At 43.4% G+C, this 20,339-nt stretch overlaps 1 protein-coding gene across 3 annotated transcripts in view; it reads right to left on the bottom strand.

Moving 5' to 3' along the window:
• Positions 1-9,649: 9,649 nt before the first annotated feature.
• CCDC127 (coiled-coil domain containing 127) overlaps positions 9,650-20,339 on the bottom strand; it is a 250,270-nt gene continuing 239,580 nt past the window's right edge. For all 3 annotated transcript variants that reach the window (XM_073630710.1, XM_073630711.1, XM_073630712.1), the window contains one exon: positions 9,650-11,861. In XM_073630710.1, coding sequence (XP_073486811.1) covers positions 11,191-11,861 — 671 coding nt within the window. In that variant the 3' untranslated portion in view covers positions 9,650-11,190. The remainder of the gene's footprint in view (positions 11,862-20,339) is intronic.

Here is a 20,339-nt window from a genome sequence, read left to right as displayed (position 1 = left end):
TTTTACGTGGTTACTCCCCTACTATCCTCAGAAAAGCATACAATCGAGCTTTGTCACGTCCTCGTAATTCCCTACTATTCAATCGTAAAAAGCCCCCTTCCTCCAATGATTCCGTGAGATTTATTACCACCTATTCGGCACATCATGACTTGCTTGGCAACATCTTAACCAAGAATTGGCATTTTCTGGCTGAGCACCACACTAGCCAAATATGTACGGTCCACCCCGGAATTAGTGTTCCGTAGGGCTCGTTCCTTGCGGGACCAACTAACTTCCAGCCATTACACCCATATCAAACCTCCTAGGACAGGACCCAATGGTACGTTCAGGTGTGGGGATTGTCCCCGTTGCCCCTGGGTCCGAGAGGGCAGGCGCTTTATCCTACCAAATGGGGAGCCCCTGGTCCCACGGACCTTTGCTAATTGTGGTACAAAAGGAGTGATTTATTTGATGACATGCTCATGTAAAGCCTTTTACGTGGGAAAAACTATCCGAGAATTTAGACAAAGAATTGGGGACCATCTCTACTACTCGGAGAATGGGAAATTGACCACGATTGGTAGACACATTGGCCTATACCATAAATTTGACAGTTTGGTCGTCCAATTCCTGGTCCTCGAGGTAGTTCAACCCAACCCCAGGGGTGGCGATTGGGACCACTCGGTCCTTCAAAGGGAGTCCCTTTGGATTGAGCGGCTCAATGCCACCTTTCGGCCTGGCCTCAATGAGACAGTATCCTATAAACCCTTCCTGTGACAACCTTGTGTCCTCCATACCCCCAGCTTCCCATCCTCCCTCCCCCCCCTTCCCCTCTCCCCGTGTCCCTTTCCCTCCCTCCCCTCCCTCCTTTTGGACGATGGCAGTTGTTACAGTGTGTTCTCCTTTAAGATCTATATGGTTCTATCATCTTATTCGTTTCAGTCTTTGACGGACTTACTAGCTATGCTGGGATTGGGGACAGTCCCTAGGTACCAGTACTTGAGATTCTTATTTAGTTTATATATGTTTTGGATTATTTATTTGTAATCTTCTCTTTACTGAACTTTGCTACTGCTCGCTGTATGAGGACACGCTCTCCCCTCCATCTCTGAGCGGTGGTGGCGCTCTGCGGGAATCCGGTCTTCTCTCCTCGCGGCAGACATGTGTTTGCCCTGGCAGCCTGTAACTAGGCTGCTTGTGACCATATGTCAGGGAACCTAATGCCTGTTGACATCGGCGCGCGCTTGCGCAGCAGCACGCGATCGTGCACCTGCGGGCAAACACGGGCAAACAGACCCGGTTATGTCAGAGGCCGCCCACGTCTGCGTGCTCTGACTTCCGGGTTGGGGAGCCCATACAGCGGCCATTCAATGACCGCTGTGTGAGCTGACGGACGCCTACACTGAGCTGCCGAATGGATCATCCACCTTAAGGTCAGTTCTCTTTGCCTTCCCATGTCCTCTCACTCTGTTTCCTCTACAGTGTCGGTCTGCGCCTATACCAGGCGCAGAGGCATGTTTGCACTGGTCTAGGTTAATTTTTTCTTTTATTACTTTGTGTCCCTGTAATACTTACAGGGCTGCTTCACCCTACACCCTTACCCCTTCTTCATTTCTCTTCTACCCATACATATGCTCACTGTTCTATACTTGGTCCCCTTCCCTGCCTCTGTGTGCTCAGCAGTTCCCTTTCTTTCTCTCTGACCTATAGGGCTATGATCCATTTATACTGGTCACCTTGTCTGACGATTATGTATATATTTTCTACCTCTAGTTGAATTGGCATCTCTGTACGGTGACCAGCAGCATTACAATTCTGAAACCTTGAAACTTAATCATCAAACATCCTTTCATGTTCTCCATTCATGCTGCTCATCTATATCACCATATAGTTTGTGAATACAGCTCTTGTGTATTAGGGTGGCTCACTTAATACCTGGTGAGTGCCAGTCTCTGTGTTCTATTTATTTTAATTATCATTATTTCACTTTCGCATAGTACTTTCCATGCCCGGTGTCCCTTGGTGGTGTTTCTCGCTATCTCCCCTTTCCCCCCCCTTCCCTCTCCCTCCCTGTCCTTCTTCCCCCTGCCCCCCTCCCCTTCGCCATCCCTCCATACTCCCCACACCCTATATCCCCTTCTCTCTTCCTTTTTCCCCCCTCCTTTCTCCCCCCCTCCCCGCTCCTTGCCCTCGTCCTCCTTGTCCTTCCTCTTCCCCCTTCCTTCTTACCTTCTCCTCCCCTCCCCCTTTCCCCCCCTCCCCTCTCCCTAGTCCTTGTTCCCCTCTGTCCCTCCCCCCCTTTTTCCCCTCTCTCCCCCCCTTCCCCTCCCTCCTTCCCTCCTCTCCCTTTCCCATCCTTCCCTCCCTCTTTCCTTTCTCTCCCCTCTCCCCCACCTTTCTTACGCCACCATCCCGGATTCACTTTTCCTTCTTTCCGAGGCACTTCCCTGCACCCCTCACCACGCTGTCATTTTTCCAATTATTACATTATCATTATTATGTTTATTATTATTTTTTACCAAACTAGAGTCCGTTCACAGATCCCCCGTGTCCGCCGCGGGGGGAATTGTGTTGGGTTCCACTGCCCCACTGTTTCCGCTTGAGCGGGTGAGCTTGTCTTCAATTTTATCCTCTATGTACTGTGATTTGTGATTATTTTTGTAATTATGTTTGCTGCATTGTTTATGTATGTAACCATATATGTATGTATTCAGCTAAGTTATTCTAAATTACTTTATAGATTTGTTTCTCCTGAAGAAGCGGTTTCAGCCGCGAAACCGGTCGAGATAAAAACTCCACACACATCCCCCGTAAAAAACTTTGCGGGCTCCACTCGCTGTATTCAGTGTGGTAATTGTTTTTATGATTGTATGTAATTATCTTGTTTGTAATCTGATATTTTCAATTATTAAAATTTATATATTTTTTTATAATTTTGTAACTGCAATATCATTATTGAGTACCGCAATAGTCCCAATTTTCAACTAATGGGGGTGCATACGTGAAGAGGCAGCAACTGCCGTCACGTTTCCACCCTCACATCCCCTCTTACTATACAATCCCGGGATGATGGTACTTATACTAGCTTTCTATTGATCTGTAACTGAGGCCTTACCATCCTTTCTATCATAAGACATTGTTTGACCATTGAAATGTTGATTACAATAATAAGGTACATAATATACATATACAACTTTTGTACTCGACGCGTTTCGCAAGCTCGCTCGCTTCCTCAGGAGTTGGTGTATATGTGGAATATCCAAAAGATAGTAGGTATCAGTAAAATATGACATTCAATGGTAGTTATGGTCAAAAAGGAAGTATGTGGCCTCATAGAGGCCTCCCATACTTATATATGGTCAAATGATCCATAGGACTGATTTACAAAGGCAGCAGCGGAAAATCTCTTTTTTGTATTATATGATTTACAGGGATGGAGTTGTGTTATATTAAGAGACAGTACCCAGACCGCTCTTCTTTTTTCCTAAATTACCAAGGTGGAAGACACCTACTAGCCCACTTGGTCTGTGTGCAGTTCTCGTGGTCATACCTATTACTACTTTATTGCCATTATATGTTTATATGTGAGTATCACACTTTTCCTTTTGTCATTTGAGTTATTTTATGGTATTGGTTCTTATGTGCTGTGTTCATTAGTGGCCGCAGGTTTGTTTCTCCTCATCGGGAGCTGCGATGTATAAATGGAGGGCTTTCTCCCCCCTGCTGTCCCCTCCCCATCTCCTTGTGTGTGTGGGGGGGGAGGGCCACCGTTACATCGGCGCCATACATCTGCACCCATTGTGTGATTTCCGCATTCCAGCGGCTCCACATTTTGGTGTGCAGTGCATCATCCCGTTGGCTGGGAATGCCTGCGCATGCGCAGCGTGGGCACACGCTGTAGCCACGTTCGTATGGCATTAGAGGCGTAGCCCAATGATCCCGCTCGGGGATTTAAGCGGTAGGGCGCTGACATGGCAAATTTTCCTTTCTCTCCTCACTTGGATTGTCCTCTCACACCCGAGAGGTTCTACATAGGGGTAAGCACATTAGAGACATTTACCTTACTCTGCCTAACTCTACTCGCACACTCAATATGTAAATTCTACACTTATTACTTATTAGTAGGACAGGTATCTCTATTTTATTCCCCCTCTTTCTCTCACTTTGTTTTGTCCTCCTTCACTTTTCGTACTTCTTTCATATCTACCCTGGTTTGTTTGTGCCCTTTCTCATTTCAATATACAACATGGACATTAGAATGATACTTACATTTTTATACTTTCTTATTTCGCCATTACGGTGATTACTTTTAGATCCATTATATTTTACTGCCAACGTGGCTCTTTTTTTTTTTCAAATATAAAGTTTATTCAACTCCAAACAAGGGTGAGGACCCCAAAATACAGACAAGGCAAGAATTCAAATCAAGTTACATTAACATGTACAAATACAATGAGCTAACTCTACATTGACTTCCTGCATAGGCGTGTTTAGATTACAGGATTATCATTAATATCTGATGAGGTCTACTGTAGAGGTAAGTAGTGGTTCAAATTCAGAATCCTGCTGTTGGGGTGATCCTCACCTAACATTTTTCACTATTCTTAAAAATAAAAGCAAAAATAAAAGAGGGAAAATAAAACAAAACAAAAACAAAATATTATAAAAACAATCATAGAAAAAGAAAGGGGGGGTTAGGAAAAAGAAAAAGAGAGAGGGGGGAGTGGAAGAAGGGGGGAAAAGCAGCGAGGGGGAAGGCTATAGAAACAGACATGGGGAGGGAAGAAAGACATGGCGGTAGCTAAGCCTGCAAGTCTGATGCAATACATCAAGTGCGCCACTCTAATGATTATCTGAGACTAAATTAGGCTCCCAATAGTCGCTGCCCCTCATCTGAATAAATATACAGGTTCCAAATATCCCATGTCTTCTTATATGCCTCTTGTTTATGCTGTGCTGTAAAGATCAGGTCCTCCATTCTCTTAATTTCCTCGACTCTCTTTAGCCATAATGATATGGTCGGTGGGGCGCCTTGCTTCCACATTATGGGGATACATCCCTTTGCTGCATTAAGTAGATGGCGTAATAAGGATTTTTTTTATGACTTGATGGGAATCGAGGAAAGGTGTAGTAACCAAAATGCTGGGTCATCTTGGAGAGCATAGTCAGTAAACTTTTGGGTGATCCGTCTAACCTCATCCCAGAATTCCCTTAGCTTGGAACAAGACCAGAAGATGTGAATCAACGTTCCCTCTCCCTCCATACAACGCCAGCACTGCCCAGAGGTAGACGGGAAACATTTCTTAAGTCTAGAGGGAGTCAGATACCATCGGGTGAGTATTTTGAAATTGGTCTCTTGTAGTTTAGTGCAAAAGCGAGGATTTAAGGGAGAGGGAAATGATTCGTTGTCTTTGTGTAGAAAAAAATGTACAGTGTAGGTCCTTCTCCCAGCTGGATAAGCATTGCAATTGTGGTTGTGTCGTAGGTGAGACAAGCATTGAATACGTTTGGGACAGTATGTGTGCTAGCGGAGTGTCCTCCGCACATAGAGACTCAAATGAAGTTTGTTCCTTGGCAAAGTCCTGCGGGTCAGGGAGAGAGTGGAGAAAATGATGTAATTGTACAGCCTTCCAGAAAGGAAGGCGGTAATTCCCCTCTGGATTGCATAGATCTGAAATGGATGGCCACTTCCCTGCCAGAACAAACCGAGCTGCGTGCTCGCTGCCTGATTCAACGTGGCTCTTTTTTACTGTATATTCTTAATGAGGCACACCAAGCAACACCATCCCCTTTTCATTTTCTTTTTTCACACACTCGCACCCTTTACACTTCTCTCATTTCCTTTTCCTCTTTCCTGTTTTGTATCCATGTCCACCTTCTTATAGGTCCCCTCCATATATTAGTGATATTACACAATTTATACTCCCAAGTCATTATTAAACTTAATTTTGACATAGATACATATATAATCTTATTACAGCTAATATGACCCAGGTGGCTAATTGGACATCTCAGGATACATCACACTCCAATCCTCCTCCTTGCCAGGTCCGCCCTCTGCCAAGTCCCTGTTTTGGTTGCTGCGGGTCATGCCTCTTCCGCTCCCGTGTGGAGGATTTTCCGCTGTTGCCTTTGTAAATCAGTCCTATGGACCATTTGACCATATGTAAGTATGGGAGGCCTCTATGAGGCCACATACTTCCTTTTTGACCATAACTACCATTGAATGTCATATTTTACTGATACCTACTATCTTTTAGATAGTCCACATATACACCAACTCCTGAGGAAGCGAGCGGAGCTCGCGAAACGCGTCGAGTACAAAAGTTGTATATGTATATTATGTACCTTATTATTGTAATCCACATTTCAATGGTCAAACGATGTCTTATGCTGTTTTTATGCTCATTTCTCATCATGTTTTTGGAAATTCAATAAAACTCTATACTATTTTCTATGACCTCTATGACCAACTCATTTAAAGTCCCACGGGCAAATCTCTTTTTTGTATTATATGATTTACAGGGATAGAGTTGTGTTATATTAAGAGACAGTACCCAGACTGCTCTTCTTTTTTCCTGTATCAGAATATTACTCTTCAAAAGTAGTCAATTGTCGGGTAAAACTCAAAGGGTTGGGGATAGAATGTAGGAAATGATGCAGTTGCAATGCATTCCAGAATGGGAGTTGAAAGGGACCTAAAGTGTTCATCAGTTCTGTTATAGATGGCCACCTTAATGCTACCATGAATCTAGAGGCATGGTCGATACCTGAATGACGTAGGGTTTTGAATTCCGAGCACTGAAGGCCAGGTGGAAATTGGTGATTCCCCAGGATCGGGAGCAAGGGCGAGTCTCTTGACATTAGGGAAGCCTGCTGAGATGCCTGGGAACTAATTTGGAGGGTAAGTCCCTACTAGCAGGTGGGATTTTAGTTCCTGAGGAAGAGAGTCATAGCACCATAGTGCACTCATTAGGGGGATGTTTGTTTGGGCCTGCTCCAGTTGGGTACAGAGTTTGGCGTTAGAGTGGCGTCACCAGTCTATGACCCTACCCAGGTGAATTGCCTGATATTTCTGGATGTCCAGGAGTGCCAAGCCACCATGTTGTTTAGGTTAGGTTTTTTGTGAGCTCAAACAAAATAAAATGGTTAAAGAGAAACTGGACTTGTTTAAAATAAGGAGGGGGATATCCTAATGGACAGGGCTTGGAATAACTAAAAGGTATTTAGGCACATTTTTAATAAATTGCACCTACCAAACTAGGAGTGCAGTCCTTTATGGCAGGTTTCCAGGAGGGCACGGGTTTTACCTAATACAGGTGGAAAGTTATGTTCCTAAGTACGGGAGAGGTTGGATGGGATGTGCGTACCTAGGTATTTTAGATCTGAATTTGTCCATTTGAAGTGGAAGCTGGATTGTAAAGTTGGCAATTAAACATTCTAAGCCTTCTAGGGCCCCTGGACCGGATGGCTTCACGGTTTTATATTATGAGAAATTTGCTCCCATCTTACTACTGCATTTAGCTTTATACTTTAATGCGCTCTATGAGGGAGCTCCCATTGACGCCGACTCCAATAAGCCTTTATTAGCCTTATCCCCAAACCTAATAAAGACCCAAGCAATGTGACCAATTAATTATTTTGTTGATTAATTCAGATTTGAAGCTGTTGGTGAAAAATTTTGCCACCCGCTTGAATGACTTTATCGCCCACTATATTCACCAAGATCAAGTGGGATTCGTCCTGCACAGACAGGTGTCAGACCAGATTCGCCGGGCTATAGATCTTATTTTCATCCTTCGCTTGTCATGGGATGGGGGGGCAGCCACGGAAGGGACTTTTGCTTTCTCTGGATATCAGGAAAGTGTTTGACATTTTATCATGGTCATATCTGTTTAGAATTTTATCTAAATGGCAGTTAGATCCTAAGTTTCTGTCCTTTCTAGGAACTTTGTTTAGTAACCCCTTGGCCCAGATTAGAATGAGAGGATATACTTCAGCTTCCCTCCTGATTGCTTCAGGTAGACGACAGGGCTGCCCTCTCTCTCCACTCTATTTTATTATTGCCATTGAAACCTTAGCTGTTGCCATTCTGTCACATCCAAACATTCTTGGGGTGGTGAGTGGGGGTATCCAGCATAAAAGTTCCTTTTTTTATGGCTTCTTTTTCTCACTTATTCTCACACTTTCCCAAAATCGCTTATGACCTTGTTATCGTGAATTAAAAATATTTTCGGCTTGGAGGTGAATTGGGCAAAGACAGAGGCACTCAATATTAATCTGGATGGGGAAGTCCTTCTAAGTCTAAAACGTCAGTTTAACTCTTCCTGGCAATTGTGCTCCCTTCCTTACATGGGAATTAAATTGACCCCTTCTATAACGTCCCTTTATAATAATCTAGTTTACTTAGGTGGTTTGGAATAGTTATTTCGGGTTTAGTTATAAAGAACAGAAGGTCATCTGCATAAGCAGCAACCTTATGGAACCTCTTGGTCTCTAGATCAGAAATAATAGTAGTTAGGTATGTGTTTTAGACACACAGCTTACCCTATAGAATGCTTTTTCAGCATCTGTGGAGAGCAATAATAGTGATATATAAGCGGAGGTATAATAATGAAGGAGATTAAGAACTCTACAGGTTCTGCCCCTCACCTCTCTATCAGGCATTAAGCCATCATCTGGGTCTAATTGTATGATGCGAAGAAGGTAGGGCAAGAGGTGAATGGATAGGACCTTTGTGAATAACTTCAGACCAGTGTTTAGCAAGGAAATGGTCCTGTAACTGGAACAACGTAAGGGATCATTGTCAGCCTTTGGGACTACTGTAATATGAGTATGAATGGAATCTTTAGGTAGGAGGTGGTGCCTTCACAAATCCTGGTGCAAGAGGGTGTGATTATTTGTGTGATAAAGTTCTGTGTCCGGAAGTCTCCAAGGCTATTTAGCTGAAAGTCTGCCTGGTCTGTTGTCAAATTAAAAACAATCTCTGCCTGATATAAAGTAACAGTAGGGAGTTGACCTGTTCCCTAAGAAGTTGGAGGTCTGTCGTGTGAGCACAAGCCAAAGACATTTTATGTTGCAATTCTAGCAATGTATTTGGGAAATGAATGTGTTTAACTTCAAGAGATGTTCTTTATTATGCCTGGTGCCTATTTTGATAAGGATGGACCTAATTAAACATTTCTGTGTTCCCAAACTGACAGGGGTTGTACCTCAGCGGTATCATTGAGAGCAAAGGAGGAGTTAAAGAAGTCCAGCCTGAGCTAATTTGGGTGGGCTTCACCTTTGGGTCAAAGGATTGCAATTCGTTTGGCACTCCTGTGACCCGTTTTTAGCCTGAAGTCTGCTCTCTGCTGACGTCACTGGAATCAGTCCAGGCACCACGTCATTTCGACTCTGGAAGTCTTAATCTGCCAGGTGCCTGGACTGATGGCCTTCTCGGCCTCTCAGCGAGCTGCTGAGATGGCCGCTCCCCGCCCCTCCACAGCTCAGTGCTCCAATGAGCATTGAGGAGCAGAGTAGCAGAGCTGCTGAATGACAGTCAGCAGCTCTCCGCTCGGGGATCTGTGAGAACCGAGCCATCCGCAATGTTCGCGATGAGCCATCCGCGATGGCAGCGCAGGACAGATGCAGCATCAGACCAATGCTGCATCCCCCTAGGCAAGTATGATTCTCCAAAAAAATCGCAACCCATACTTCTCTTTTAAGTTCTCCAATTAATTTGGCCTGCAGCAGTTCCTCTTGTAGGAAACTTTCATTAGTACGTCAATGCAAGTTTGAAGTCATGGAGGGAGCAACCAAGATGATAATGGACCATGGTACGATAGGATCATTAATTCAGTCAAGGGAGATGTAATTTTGTCCAGAATGGCATGCAGGGAAAAAAACTGTCTATTCTGGAATAGGACTGATGAGTGGCGGAATAGAAGGTGTAGTCCTCCTTGGTATCATGGTGTTATTAGCGCCATACATCAATGAGTTTTGCCTCTAAGAGATTTTTTAGGAGTTTTTATTTAATAGATTTTTAAATCTCTTCAAACAAGGAAAAGATAGATGGGAGGCACCCCTTGTGATTTACCATCAAGTAAAGCATCTAAGGCTACATTAGGCTCACCCTCAGAAAGTACCTTATGTGAAATCCAAAAGGTTCACCATACAGGGCTCCAGAAAAGATAATTGGGATACACTGGGGAAATAAACATTTGCCAGAGTAAAGGTATGCCTGAATAACTCACCTTTTAGGAATAAATATCTACCCTGTGAGGTAGAAATTTGACCTACTAAAATCCAGAGCAAAGACTTAGCAAAGACAATGGATACCCACTGGACTTGGAGTTAGCTGAGTCTATTTTGACCTGTCAGGTCAAATCTAGAGAAGACACGTGCATTTCCACAGTGGGTTAGCACGTGTGATATACACTGTGATTTGCAAATGTCTGCACTATTTCACGTGATAGACAGCACACTATCATTGAGGATTTTGATTAATTGTTCACACATTGGTGATATATTTTTATGTGGTGAATGTATTGAGGTGTGATATATTACATTTTGAATAAGTGGGGTTTGTTATGTCACCACTGGGTTAAGGTTTCTGAGATTTATTATTTTGCATTTGGCATTGTTAGAGTTAGGGAATATTATATTTTTTTGAGCTGCACCATTCTTTACTCATTTTAATAATTCACATCCAAATGCTTTTAGTCCAGGCAAATCAGGGAGGTTAAGAGAATATTTACTTGTTGCTAGCTATATAAACATTTAACACCTGCAGTCACTCCTTTAATGCTGCCCACAGAATGACTGATTGGAAAATATCAGCCCGTCATTGCCCGTCACAATGCTGCTCCAGTGCGAACACTCTCCTCAAATCTCAGACAACCAACCACAGAAAGCCTTGCTGACATCATTTTGGAAAACCTCCCTGTCAGATAACAAGCACATGAAAGCAGTTGAGTAGCCTGTTATTACATAGTGAAAAGCAGCACTATTGTTACAATTGCTTGAAATCAAGTCATTATTGGGTTGCACTGACCAGTTAAGATGAGCATAAATCACATTTTAGAATTATAGGAGAAACATTTTAATATCTCTTCCTAAATGTAAATAGTTACAATTACCAAGTAATGGCATAAATGTATTAATTTAAACATTTATACATTACCACCATGCTTTTTTTTCTATAGGGTCTTAATTTAATGGAAACATGCACTACTTCCCTATCATAGCTTCTTCAGCTCTCTTGAATTTTTTAAAGTCTACTAGCAGTTCCCAATATTTCAAATATAACCACATTAGTCTACCATTTTCATACTTATTGATGTTCCACAATACTCCACAGTGAGTGTCATGTTTAAAAATGTCTACCAAGCCTTCTGACATTTCTAATTCTACTGCTACTGGATTGGTTGTAGCTTTAACAAGCAGGTTTTTTTCAATTTCTAATCTCTTTTTCCTAGGTGCTACAAAGCTACAGTAAATGTCCTGTCTCTCTTTGAGGGCTTCTTCAAATTCACTAAGTAAACATTTTGCTTTTGTCTGCCATTCTTTTTCTTTATCAATGTAGCTTGTATACAAAGCTCCTGCTGCTCCACTCTTTTGGGCTGCCTTGATTTCTTGCTTTATTTTGTCTTGCTCATGTTCCAGGAGCTTCCTTTCTTCAACTAATTTTCGACTTTGAGATATGAGAGCTTTACGGTAACTCAGTGTCCGGTTCTTTTCTTTTTCAAGCTCGATTTGCAAATGAGCCACTGTACGACGGTTCTCAACAACAATGTCTTGATATTTAATTTCCAAATCTTTTTGGACATCATTAATTTTCTGTTGATACTCTAATTTGGCTTTTCTAATTTGTGTTTCAGATTCCTTTGACCAGATCCATCCTGTGGACAAGAATTTTAGATATATTACTTAGATAGCAACAGTAAAAATGATACATTGCCATTATGAATGTAATGTCATACTCAATGATAGCAAATTTAAAGTATAGTTCCGCGTTTGCAAATTTCAGAAGACACTACTATATATTTGTTACGTGTTCCCATTCACACAACATACCAAAAAAAAAAACGATTTTGGGCTTACCTGTAAATCCCATATATTAGACTCCAGTACAGTACACTGGCTGAATATTCATAGATCACAAGTTATAGGCTGGTACCTTCAGGTGATTGGACACTGGCAAAGCTTTTTTTTTTTTAAACTCTTTTTATTGATATTTTTGCAAAGAGGTAGGTAAAAAAACAGAGCCTCTGGGCATACCCTGGCTCAATATCAAACTAACATAAAACAACCATCGAAAGTTAAATGCCTAAATCATAGGCGAAAAGACTGAAGTTACTCACGTCCTGGGTTTGCAGAGTTTTAGAAAAGAGTACAGATGGTCTTAAACTACTAGGTTGCCTCCTGTAGGTTACACTGTGGTGGAGAATATACATTTCATTACCAGCTCAGAGGAGAGTGGAAGATAGTGCATAGCTACTAGCTTGTTGGGCTGAGATTTAAGAGTAGCTTGGGAAATAGGGTATTATTGCGTGACGCTGGTTGTATCCGATACCAGCCAAATATGCCAGATTTTGTCAAACTTCGCTGGGCAGCCTCTGGCCAGAAAAGCGGCCTTATAAATTGGCACAGCAGAGTTAACCAATGCTTTCCACGAGTTCAGGGAGAGCACTTCGGGTTGCTTCCATTTTAAAAGTAAGGCCTTCCTTGCATAGAATAATAGGAATCCTATTATGCCACGTACACACGATCGGACATTCCGACAACAAAATCCATGGGTTTTTTCCGACGGATGTTGGCTCAAACTTGTCTTGCATACACACGGTCACACAAATCTTGTCGGAAATTCCAAACGTCAAGAACGCAGTGACGTACAACACGTATGACGAGCCGAGAAAAATGAAGTTCAATAGCCAGTGCGGCTCTTCTGCTTGATTCCGAGCATGTGTGGAACTTTGTGCGTCGGAATTGTGTACACACGATCAGAATTTACGACAACAGATTTTGTTGTCGGAAAATTTGAGATCCAGATCTCAAATTTTGTGTGACAGAAATTCCGATGGAAAATGTCCGATGGAGCCTACACACGGTCGGAATTTCCGACAACAAGCTCTCATCGAACATTTTCCGTCGGAAAATCCGTCCGTGTGTACGGGGCATTAGAGTTCTGGATGCTCAGCGGTGGGCTAAGGAGGCCACTAGGCCCAGCAGACAGACCAATATCTTCAATGGGATGTGGATTGTTGTGAGGGTGGCTATGAAACTAGTAACTGCCAGCCAGAAGGAGTTTACTTTGGGGCAAGACTAAAACATATAGTTAAAATCTGCATCACTTTCTCCACATTTCAAGCAGTGTGCGGGGGTACCTGGGTAAATCTTGGAAAGTCTTTGAGAGGATATATAAACACAATGGACCAGTTTGAATTGGATTAATCCATCCCTAACATAGATCAGTTGTAGAAACGGATACTCCCAGACGTCCTCCCAGTCCTCCGAATCCAAGTCAGGGACTTCGCCCTGCCATTTGGTGAACAAAGCCTCCAAGCCAAAATGAAATGAAGGCAAGTGCTTTGTAGATATTGGATGTGGGTTTAACCAAGGAATTGTCCCATAACATGGATTTGAGATTGGAACGTAGGAGGAGTACTGGGTGGGGACCAAATTGGGTAGTAAATGCATGGTGAATTTGTAAATATCTGAAGAAATGTCAGTTGGTAAACCCAAATTTCTCCTTGAGGGAATCAAAGGATAGTAGGGAGCCATTGGACCAAACGTGTTCAAGACATTTAACTCCCCCGACATCCCAAGTTCCAGGTTCCAGGTTCCGGTACAGAGAGGAATTCCGGGAGACATGGATTGAGTCACAGGGGTGTGTCAGTGGACCAAGTGTGGGGATCCTCCTGATGCCTAACCACCAGTAGTTGCCATACCTTTATGACTGCCTTCATTGAGGATGTAAGGGGGAAAGGGGCCTTGACACCACTATATAACGCCTTTCTCAGTGCCTCATAGGAGCCCAGATGTGCTGCCTTGAGGACTACTGCGGCATTGTACTCTTCAGAGGACACCCAATTGTGGGCATGCACTAGCAGGGCAGCATAAAAATATTTCTGTAGATCAGGGCAGGAAAGTCCTTCCTCCATCCAGGGTCCATTGTGGATGGATTTGTTAATCCTGGGGGGGTTAGTCCTCCATAAAAAAAAAAAAAGGTTGTTATAGTGGAGTTGAATTGCTGAAAAAAACTTTTTGGGATCCCAACCGGGGAATGTCTTAGTACATATAGGAAAACTGGGAGGATTTTCATTTTGATTAAATTAATTCTGCCGATGAGGGACAGGGGCAGATTGGCCCAGGCCTGAAGTTTGAGTTTGAGCTGATCCAGTAAGGGGTGTAGATTTAGTTTGGGGAAATCAGAGACATATGGAGAGATGGTAATGCCCAGATAATGAAGGGAGGAAATCCATGCCAAAGGAAGTGAAGGATCTGCCCGCTCACTGGCCTCAGGCAAAATTTGGGATTTGCCCCAGTTGACCCACAGCCCCGACAGCCTGGTAAAATGAGAAATAACAGCCAGAGCCGCATGTAGCAAGTGCCCCGGGTCATCGAGAAAAAGCACCAAGTCATCAGCATACAGGGCAATTTTTTCAACTATGGTACCAACACTTATGCCCTTCACCGAGTCTGCTTGTCTAAGGGCGGTGGCAAGAGGCTCCATCACCAAAACGAACAGAAACAGGGAAAGGGGGCAGCCCTGCCTGGTGCCTTGCTCCACTGGGTAGGGGGCAGAGAGAAGTCCACCTAGTTTGATTTGTGCTACTGGGGCTTTATACAGAATGTGTATCCAGCTGCAGAATGAAGGACCAAAGCCAAAAGCTCGAAGGAACGCTGCCATGCAATTCCAGGTGACCTTGTCAAAAGCTTTTTCTATGTCTAAAGCTACCAGTACATGGGATTGGGATTGTGAACTGTGGGAGCTGCAAATGGGTAAAGACTCTTCTTATATTGGATGTGGGATCCCGACAGATGGACCTGCTGCTGATGACCCAGTGAAGCCTGCGAACCTCTCCCTGACATGAGCGTGTGAGGAAGGGATTTCCTCTTCATCCCCCATCTCCCCCCCGTATTCCCTGTTGTTCTGGCATGAGCACAGAGGAAATAACACTGGAGCGCCTGTCAGCGTGTCTTTGAGAGTCCACAGCGGCCCCCCGAGAAGATACACAGAAAGGCTGCAAACCTAGGAGGTTACCTGTTTTTTCAGTGGCTGAAGCAGCACGAAGGAGAGAGATTACAAACAGCGCTGGCTGCTGAGACAAGCCAGCTCTCTGGACTGAAGGACAGGAGACGCTCCGTGCGGAGATCTGGCCAAGGTTACAAAAAAATTTCTGCTGCACTTAAGATTTCTAAGAGCACAGTGGCCTCCATAATCCTTAAATGGAAGACGTTTGGGATGACCAGAACCCTTCCTAGAGCTGGCCGTCCGGCCAAACTGAGCTATCGGGGGAGAAGAGCCTTGGTGAGAGAGGTAAAGAAGAACCCAAAGATCACTGTGGCTGAGCTCCAGAGATGCAGTCGGGAGATGGGAGAAAGTTGTAGAAAGTCAACCATCACTGTAGCCCTCCAACAGTTGGGGCTTTATGGCAGAGTGGCCCGACGGAAGCCTCTCCTCAGTGCAAGACACATGAAAGCTCGCATGGAGTTTGCTAAAAAACACCTGAAGGACTCCAAGATGGTGAGAAATAAGATTCTCTGGTCTGATGAGACCAAGATAGAACTTTTTGGCCTTAATTCTATGCGGTATGTGTGGAGAAAACCAGGCACTGCTCATCACCTGTCCAATACAGGCCCAACAGCGAAGTATGGTGGTGGCAGCATCATGCTGTGGGGGTGTTTTTCAGCTGCAGGGAAAGGACCACTGGTTGCAATCGAGGGAAAGATTAATGTGGCTAAGTACAGGGATATCCTGGACGAAAACCTTCTCCAGAGTGCTCAGAACCTCAGACTGGGCCAAAGGTTTACCTTCCAACAAGACAATGACCCTAGGTTCACAGCTAAAATAACGAAGGAGTGGCTTCACGACAACTCCGTGACTCTTCTTGAATGGCCCAGCCAGAGCCCTGACTTAAACCCAATTGAGCATCTCTGGAGAGACCTAAAAATGGCTGTTAACCGTTTACCATCCAACCTGACAGAACTGAAGAGGATCTGCAAGGAGGAATGGCAAAGGATCCCCAAATCCAGGTGAGAAAAACTTGTTGCATCTTTCCCAAAAAGACTCACGGCTGTATTAGATCGAAAGGGTGCTTCTACTAAATACTGAACAAAGGGTCTGAATACTTAGGACCATGTGATATTTCAGTTTTTCTTTTTTAATAAATCTGCAATGTCAAATGTCAATTCTGTGTTTTTCTGTCAATATGGGGTGCTGTGTGTACATTAATGAGGAAAAAAATGAACTTAAATGATTTTAGCAAATGGCTGCAATATAACAAAGAGTGAAAAATTGAAGGGGGTCTGAATACTTTCGGTCCCCACTGTAGATACCCAGAAGCTATGGCCAACTTCATTAGTAGACATCCCAGGCTGGTGGGAAGCACAAGACAATACCCCACCTACGGAGGAACAGAGATGGCAGCCGATCACAAAAAAGAAACTGGCCACAGCAAGGAAGAAAAACTGAGAAATAAAGAGAACTGAGGATTTGGGGACTCGGAATGGGGGGGGGAGTATGAGATAAGAGATGGAATAAAGTAATCGGGGAGGGGTGGGTTGGTAAGGGTCACGCCCTACCTAGGGGAGCAGCAGGTCTAATAGGGGATCAGAAGCGGAGCTCAACCTCCGGGGGAGAACCCAAGGGCCAGGTGGAGATGGAGGGCCTTGGAGCTAAGGGCCACGGGGAGGCCAATTTACCCCCCAAGCAGAGATGGGTAGGAGGGGGAGTGGGGGCGGGGGAGGGAGCGGGTGGGAAAAGGGGGGTTGGGTGGGAAAAGGGGGGTTGGGAGGGGTGGGACGTAGTAGGGCGGGAGGGGGCACCTCAACAGAAACATATGAAGACAGGAACAAAAAAAAAATACTGAACTCTTTTTGCTAGTCACGCCCCCTGGAAGTCGCTTCTTATATGTTGAGAGCAAAAAGTGCCAATATAATAAGAGAACTAACTTATCTTAAAGCTGACGTAGTACTGTTACAGGAGACACATTTTTTCCTTTGCTCGAATTGTAAAATAGTTTCAAAGGATTACCCTATATGGTATTATGGGGATTCTCCAATTAGTCGAGCAAGGGGAGTGGCTATAGGGTTTGCCAGGGGAGTCAGGTTCATTCTAGAGGAAAGAAAGACTGACCCAGAAGGACGCTACCTATTTTTGAGGGGAAAATTGAATGGAGTTGCATATTCCCTGGCAAACATATATGGCCCTAACAAAAATTCTATTGGATATTTAATGGGGGTCATAGCAGAGTTTATGGAATTCAAGAAGGAGGGTCTATCATAGCGGGAGATTTCAATTTTAGTTTGGAGCCAAAGATGGACAGTACGTCTCGGTACAGGGGACTGGAATAGCACTGAGGAATAAATTAAAAAAGAAAATGCATCAATACCAATTAGTAGATGTATGGAAAACACAACATGCAAAGGCCCCGGATTATACATTCCACTCCTCTGTACACGGGACGTACTCAAGAATCGACTTTTTCTTGATCTGAGGCAGTGAATAGTACAAACATTGGAATAGCGACCTTTTCAGACCATGCGCCAGTGACACTGCAAAATGAAGATAGGAGAAGCTCAAATTAGAAGCAATACATGGAGGTTAAATGAGGAATTATTACAGGATAAAGGAGTGGAAGACAGAGTAAGGGAAGAACTAGAGGAGTTTTTCAGGCTTAATGACACGGAGGAAACATCGGAAGCTATAGTCTGGGAAACTCACAAGACTTACATTAGCGGTATTCTGATTATGGTTGGATCAGAAAGGAAAAAAAGAACGAAGGAGAAAAAAATAACCCTAACTAAAGAAATGTATGAGCTAGAACAGCAACATAAGGAAAGGAGAGATAAGGAACTACATTTAAAACTCAGTATAAAAAGGGAGGAGATGAGAGAGTTGGTAGAGCAGGAATCTCGAACGGTCTACAATAAAATTAAAAAAGAGAGATACCAATGGGGCAATAAGACCGGGAAATATTTGGCGAGGTTATTAAAAAAGAAGAAAACAGCTAATTATATTGAGAAAGTTCAAACTATTACCGGGTAAGTAGTATATAAGACAATAGAAATAGCTAAGACCTTTCAAAATTATTATGGGAAACTTTATTCAATTACCGTATTTATCGGCATATAACACGCACAGGCGTATAACACGCACATTCATTTTAAGAGGGAAGTTTCAGGAAAAAAATTAAATTTTAAATAAGGAACTTTGAAGCAAAATAAGGGTCAGAGCCCATCTGCAGCCTCACCATTGCCATCAATGCAGCCTGATTAATGCCCACCTGCAGCCTCACAAGTGCCATCGATGCAGCCTTATTAGTCCACATCAATACAGCCTCACCATTGCCATCAATGCAGCAGCCTCACCATTGCCATCAATGCAGCAGCCTCGCCATTGCCATAAATGCAGCAGCCTCGCCATTGCCATCTATTGACTTCCTATTACAGAGGCCGCCAAGTAAACAGGAGATTCTCACTGTATGTAATGCACTCGTCCCCCCCCCCTTTGCCTCCAAGGCAGCTGAAATTTAAGTATTGGCGTATAACACGCACACGCTATTTGCACCCGATTTTCGTGGTGAAAAAGTGAGTGTTATACGCCAATAAATACAGTAATAAGAAAGATACACCAGACGAGGTAAAACAGAAACATGAGAAATCTAAAGCCTTCCTAAATGAAATCTGTCCAAATAAGATCCCAGAAGACAAACTTAGTTACTTAGAGGCCCCCATAACAGAAGAGGAGATATTAAAAATATTAAAAGAATCACCGGGAGGGAAAAGCTCAGGATGATCAGACGACACTCTATTACAAAAAATTTAAAGACATCTTAATTCCCAAACGCTGCTCCTATATGAATGGGATTGGAGCCAAATGGTAGGTGCGAAAGGAGTCGCTGGAGACCGCTATTACTATCATTCCGAAGGAAGGTAAAGACAGTACACTCTGCTCCAGTTATAGACCCATCTCACTATTAAATACCGACACCAAGCTGTTTGCGAAGGTTCTTGCAGGGAGGATGAAAACTATAATGTATGATCTGGTCCACTCAGACCAGGTATGGAAGGGAGGGATAATGGAATTAGAATGCTCCTGGCTATACAAAAAATTAAAGCAAGTGGGGCCCCCAGGGCTGCTCCTGTCAATCAACACCGAAAAAGTGTTTGACAGGGTAGACTGGGGCTTTATGCAGAGTACATTGGAAGAAATAGGATTAGGACTCAAAATGACTAACTGGATCAAAGCGTTATATAATCGACCTACTGCGACGGTGAAGGTAAATGGGGTGGTCTCGGGATCGTTCAAGATGTACAATGGTACCAGACAGGGGTGCCCCCTATCCCCTCTGTTTGTGCTGGCGCTGCAACCCCTATTGGAGGGGAAAAGGTGGAACGCAGACATTAGGGGGATTAAGGTGGGGAGGAGGATCATAAGTAAGCGGCCTATGCGGACGATATTTTATTTTTTATAACTAACCCCAGAATAACCCTCTCAAACCTAATGAAAGCCTTAAAAGAATATGGAGAGATAGCCAGCTTTAAAATAAATCTGGCGAAGTCAGAAACCTTAAATATCGACGCACCAAAATCAGAGGAGCACTCTTATCAAAAGGACTTTCCTTTCGTTTGGGGGAAAAAAGAACTGAAGTACTTAGGAGTTAAGATAACAATATCCACGGAGACACTATACCAATTAAACTTTCTGTCATTACTGAACGATATTAAATCAGAACTTCATAAAATAACACTAGGACAGCTATCTTGGATGGGAAGAATCAATATTTTTAAAATGGTAATTCTCCCTAAAATAATGTATACGATGCAAATGCTCCCAATCCCACTCCCACAAGCATTTTTCAAAACGGTACAAACACTGTTTCTAAGATTCATGTGGAGAGGGAAAAAACCATAGCACTACTGACAAAGGATAAGGTGGGTAAGGTGTATGGGGGATTGGGCGCACCGGATATTAGAAATTACTATAATTCTATACTTCTTTCACGAGTAATAGAATGGGCAAAAAATAATAAGAAAAAGAGATGGGTAAAAATGGAAAGTACTATCAGTAAAGTCACACTGGGGAAAATAATATGGATACCTGCACAATATAAAGAATTAAGCGAAGACACGTACAGTATTACATTTAATGC

Source organism: Aquarana catesbeiana, linkage group LG05, assembly GCF_042186555.1.
Source record: "Aquarana catesbeiana isolate 2022-GZ linkage group LG05, ASM4218655v1, whole genome shotgun sequence".
Taxonomy (NCBI): domain Eukaryota; kingdom Metazoa; phylum Chordata; class Amphibia; order Anura; family Ranidae; genus Aquarana; species Aquarana catesbeiana.
Note: the sequence above shows the minus strand (reverse complement) of the source record. Positions and strands in the feature narration are given on the sequence as shown.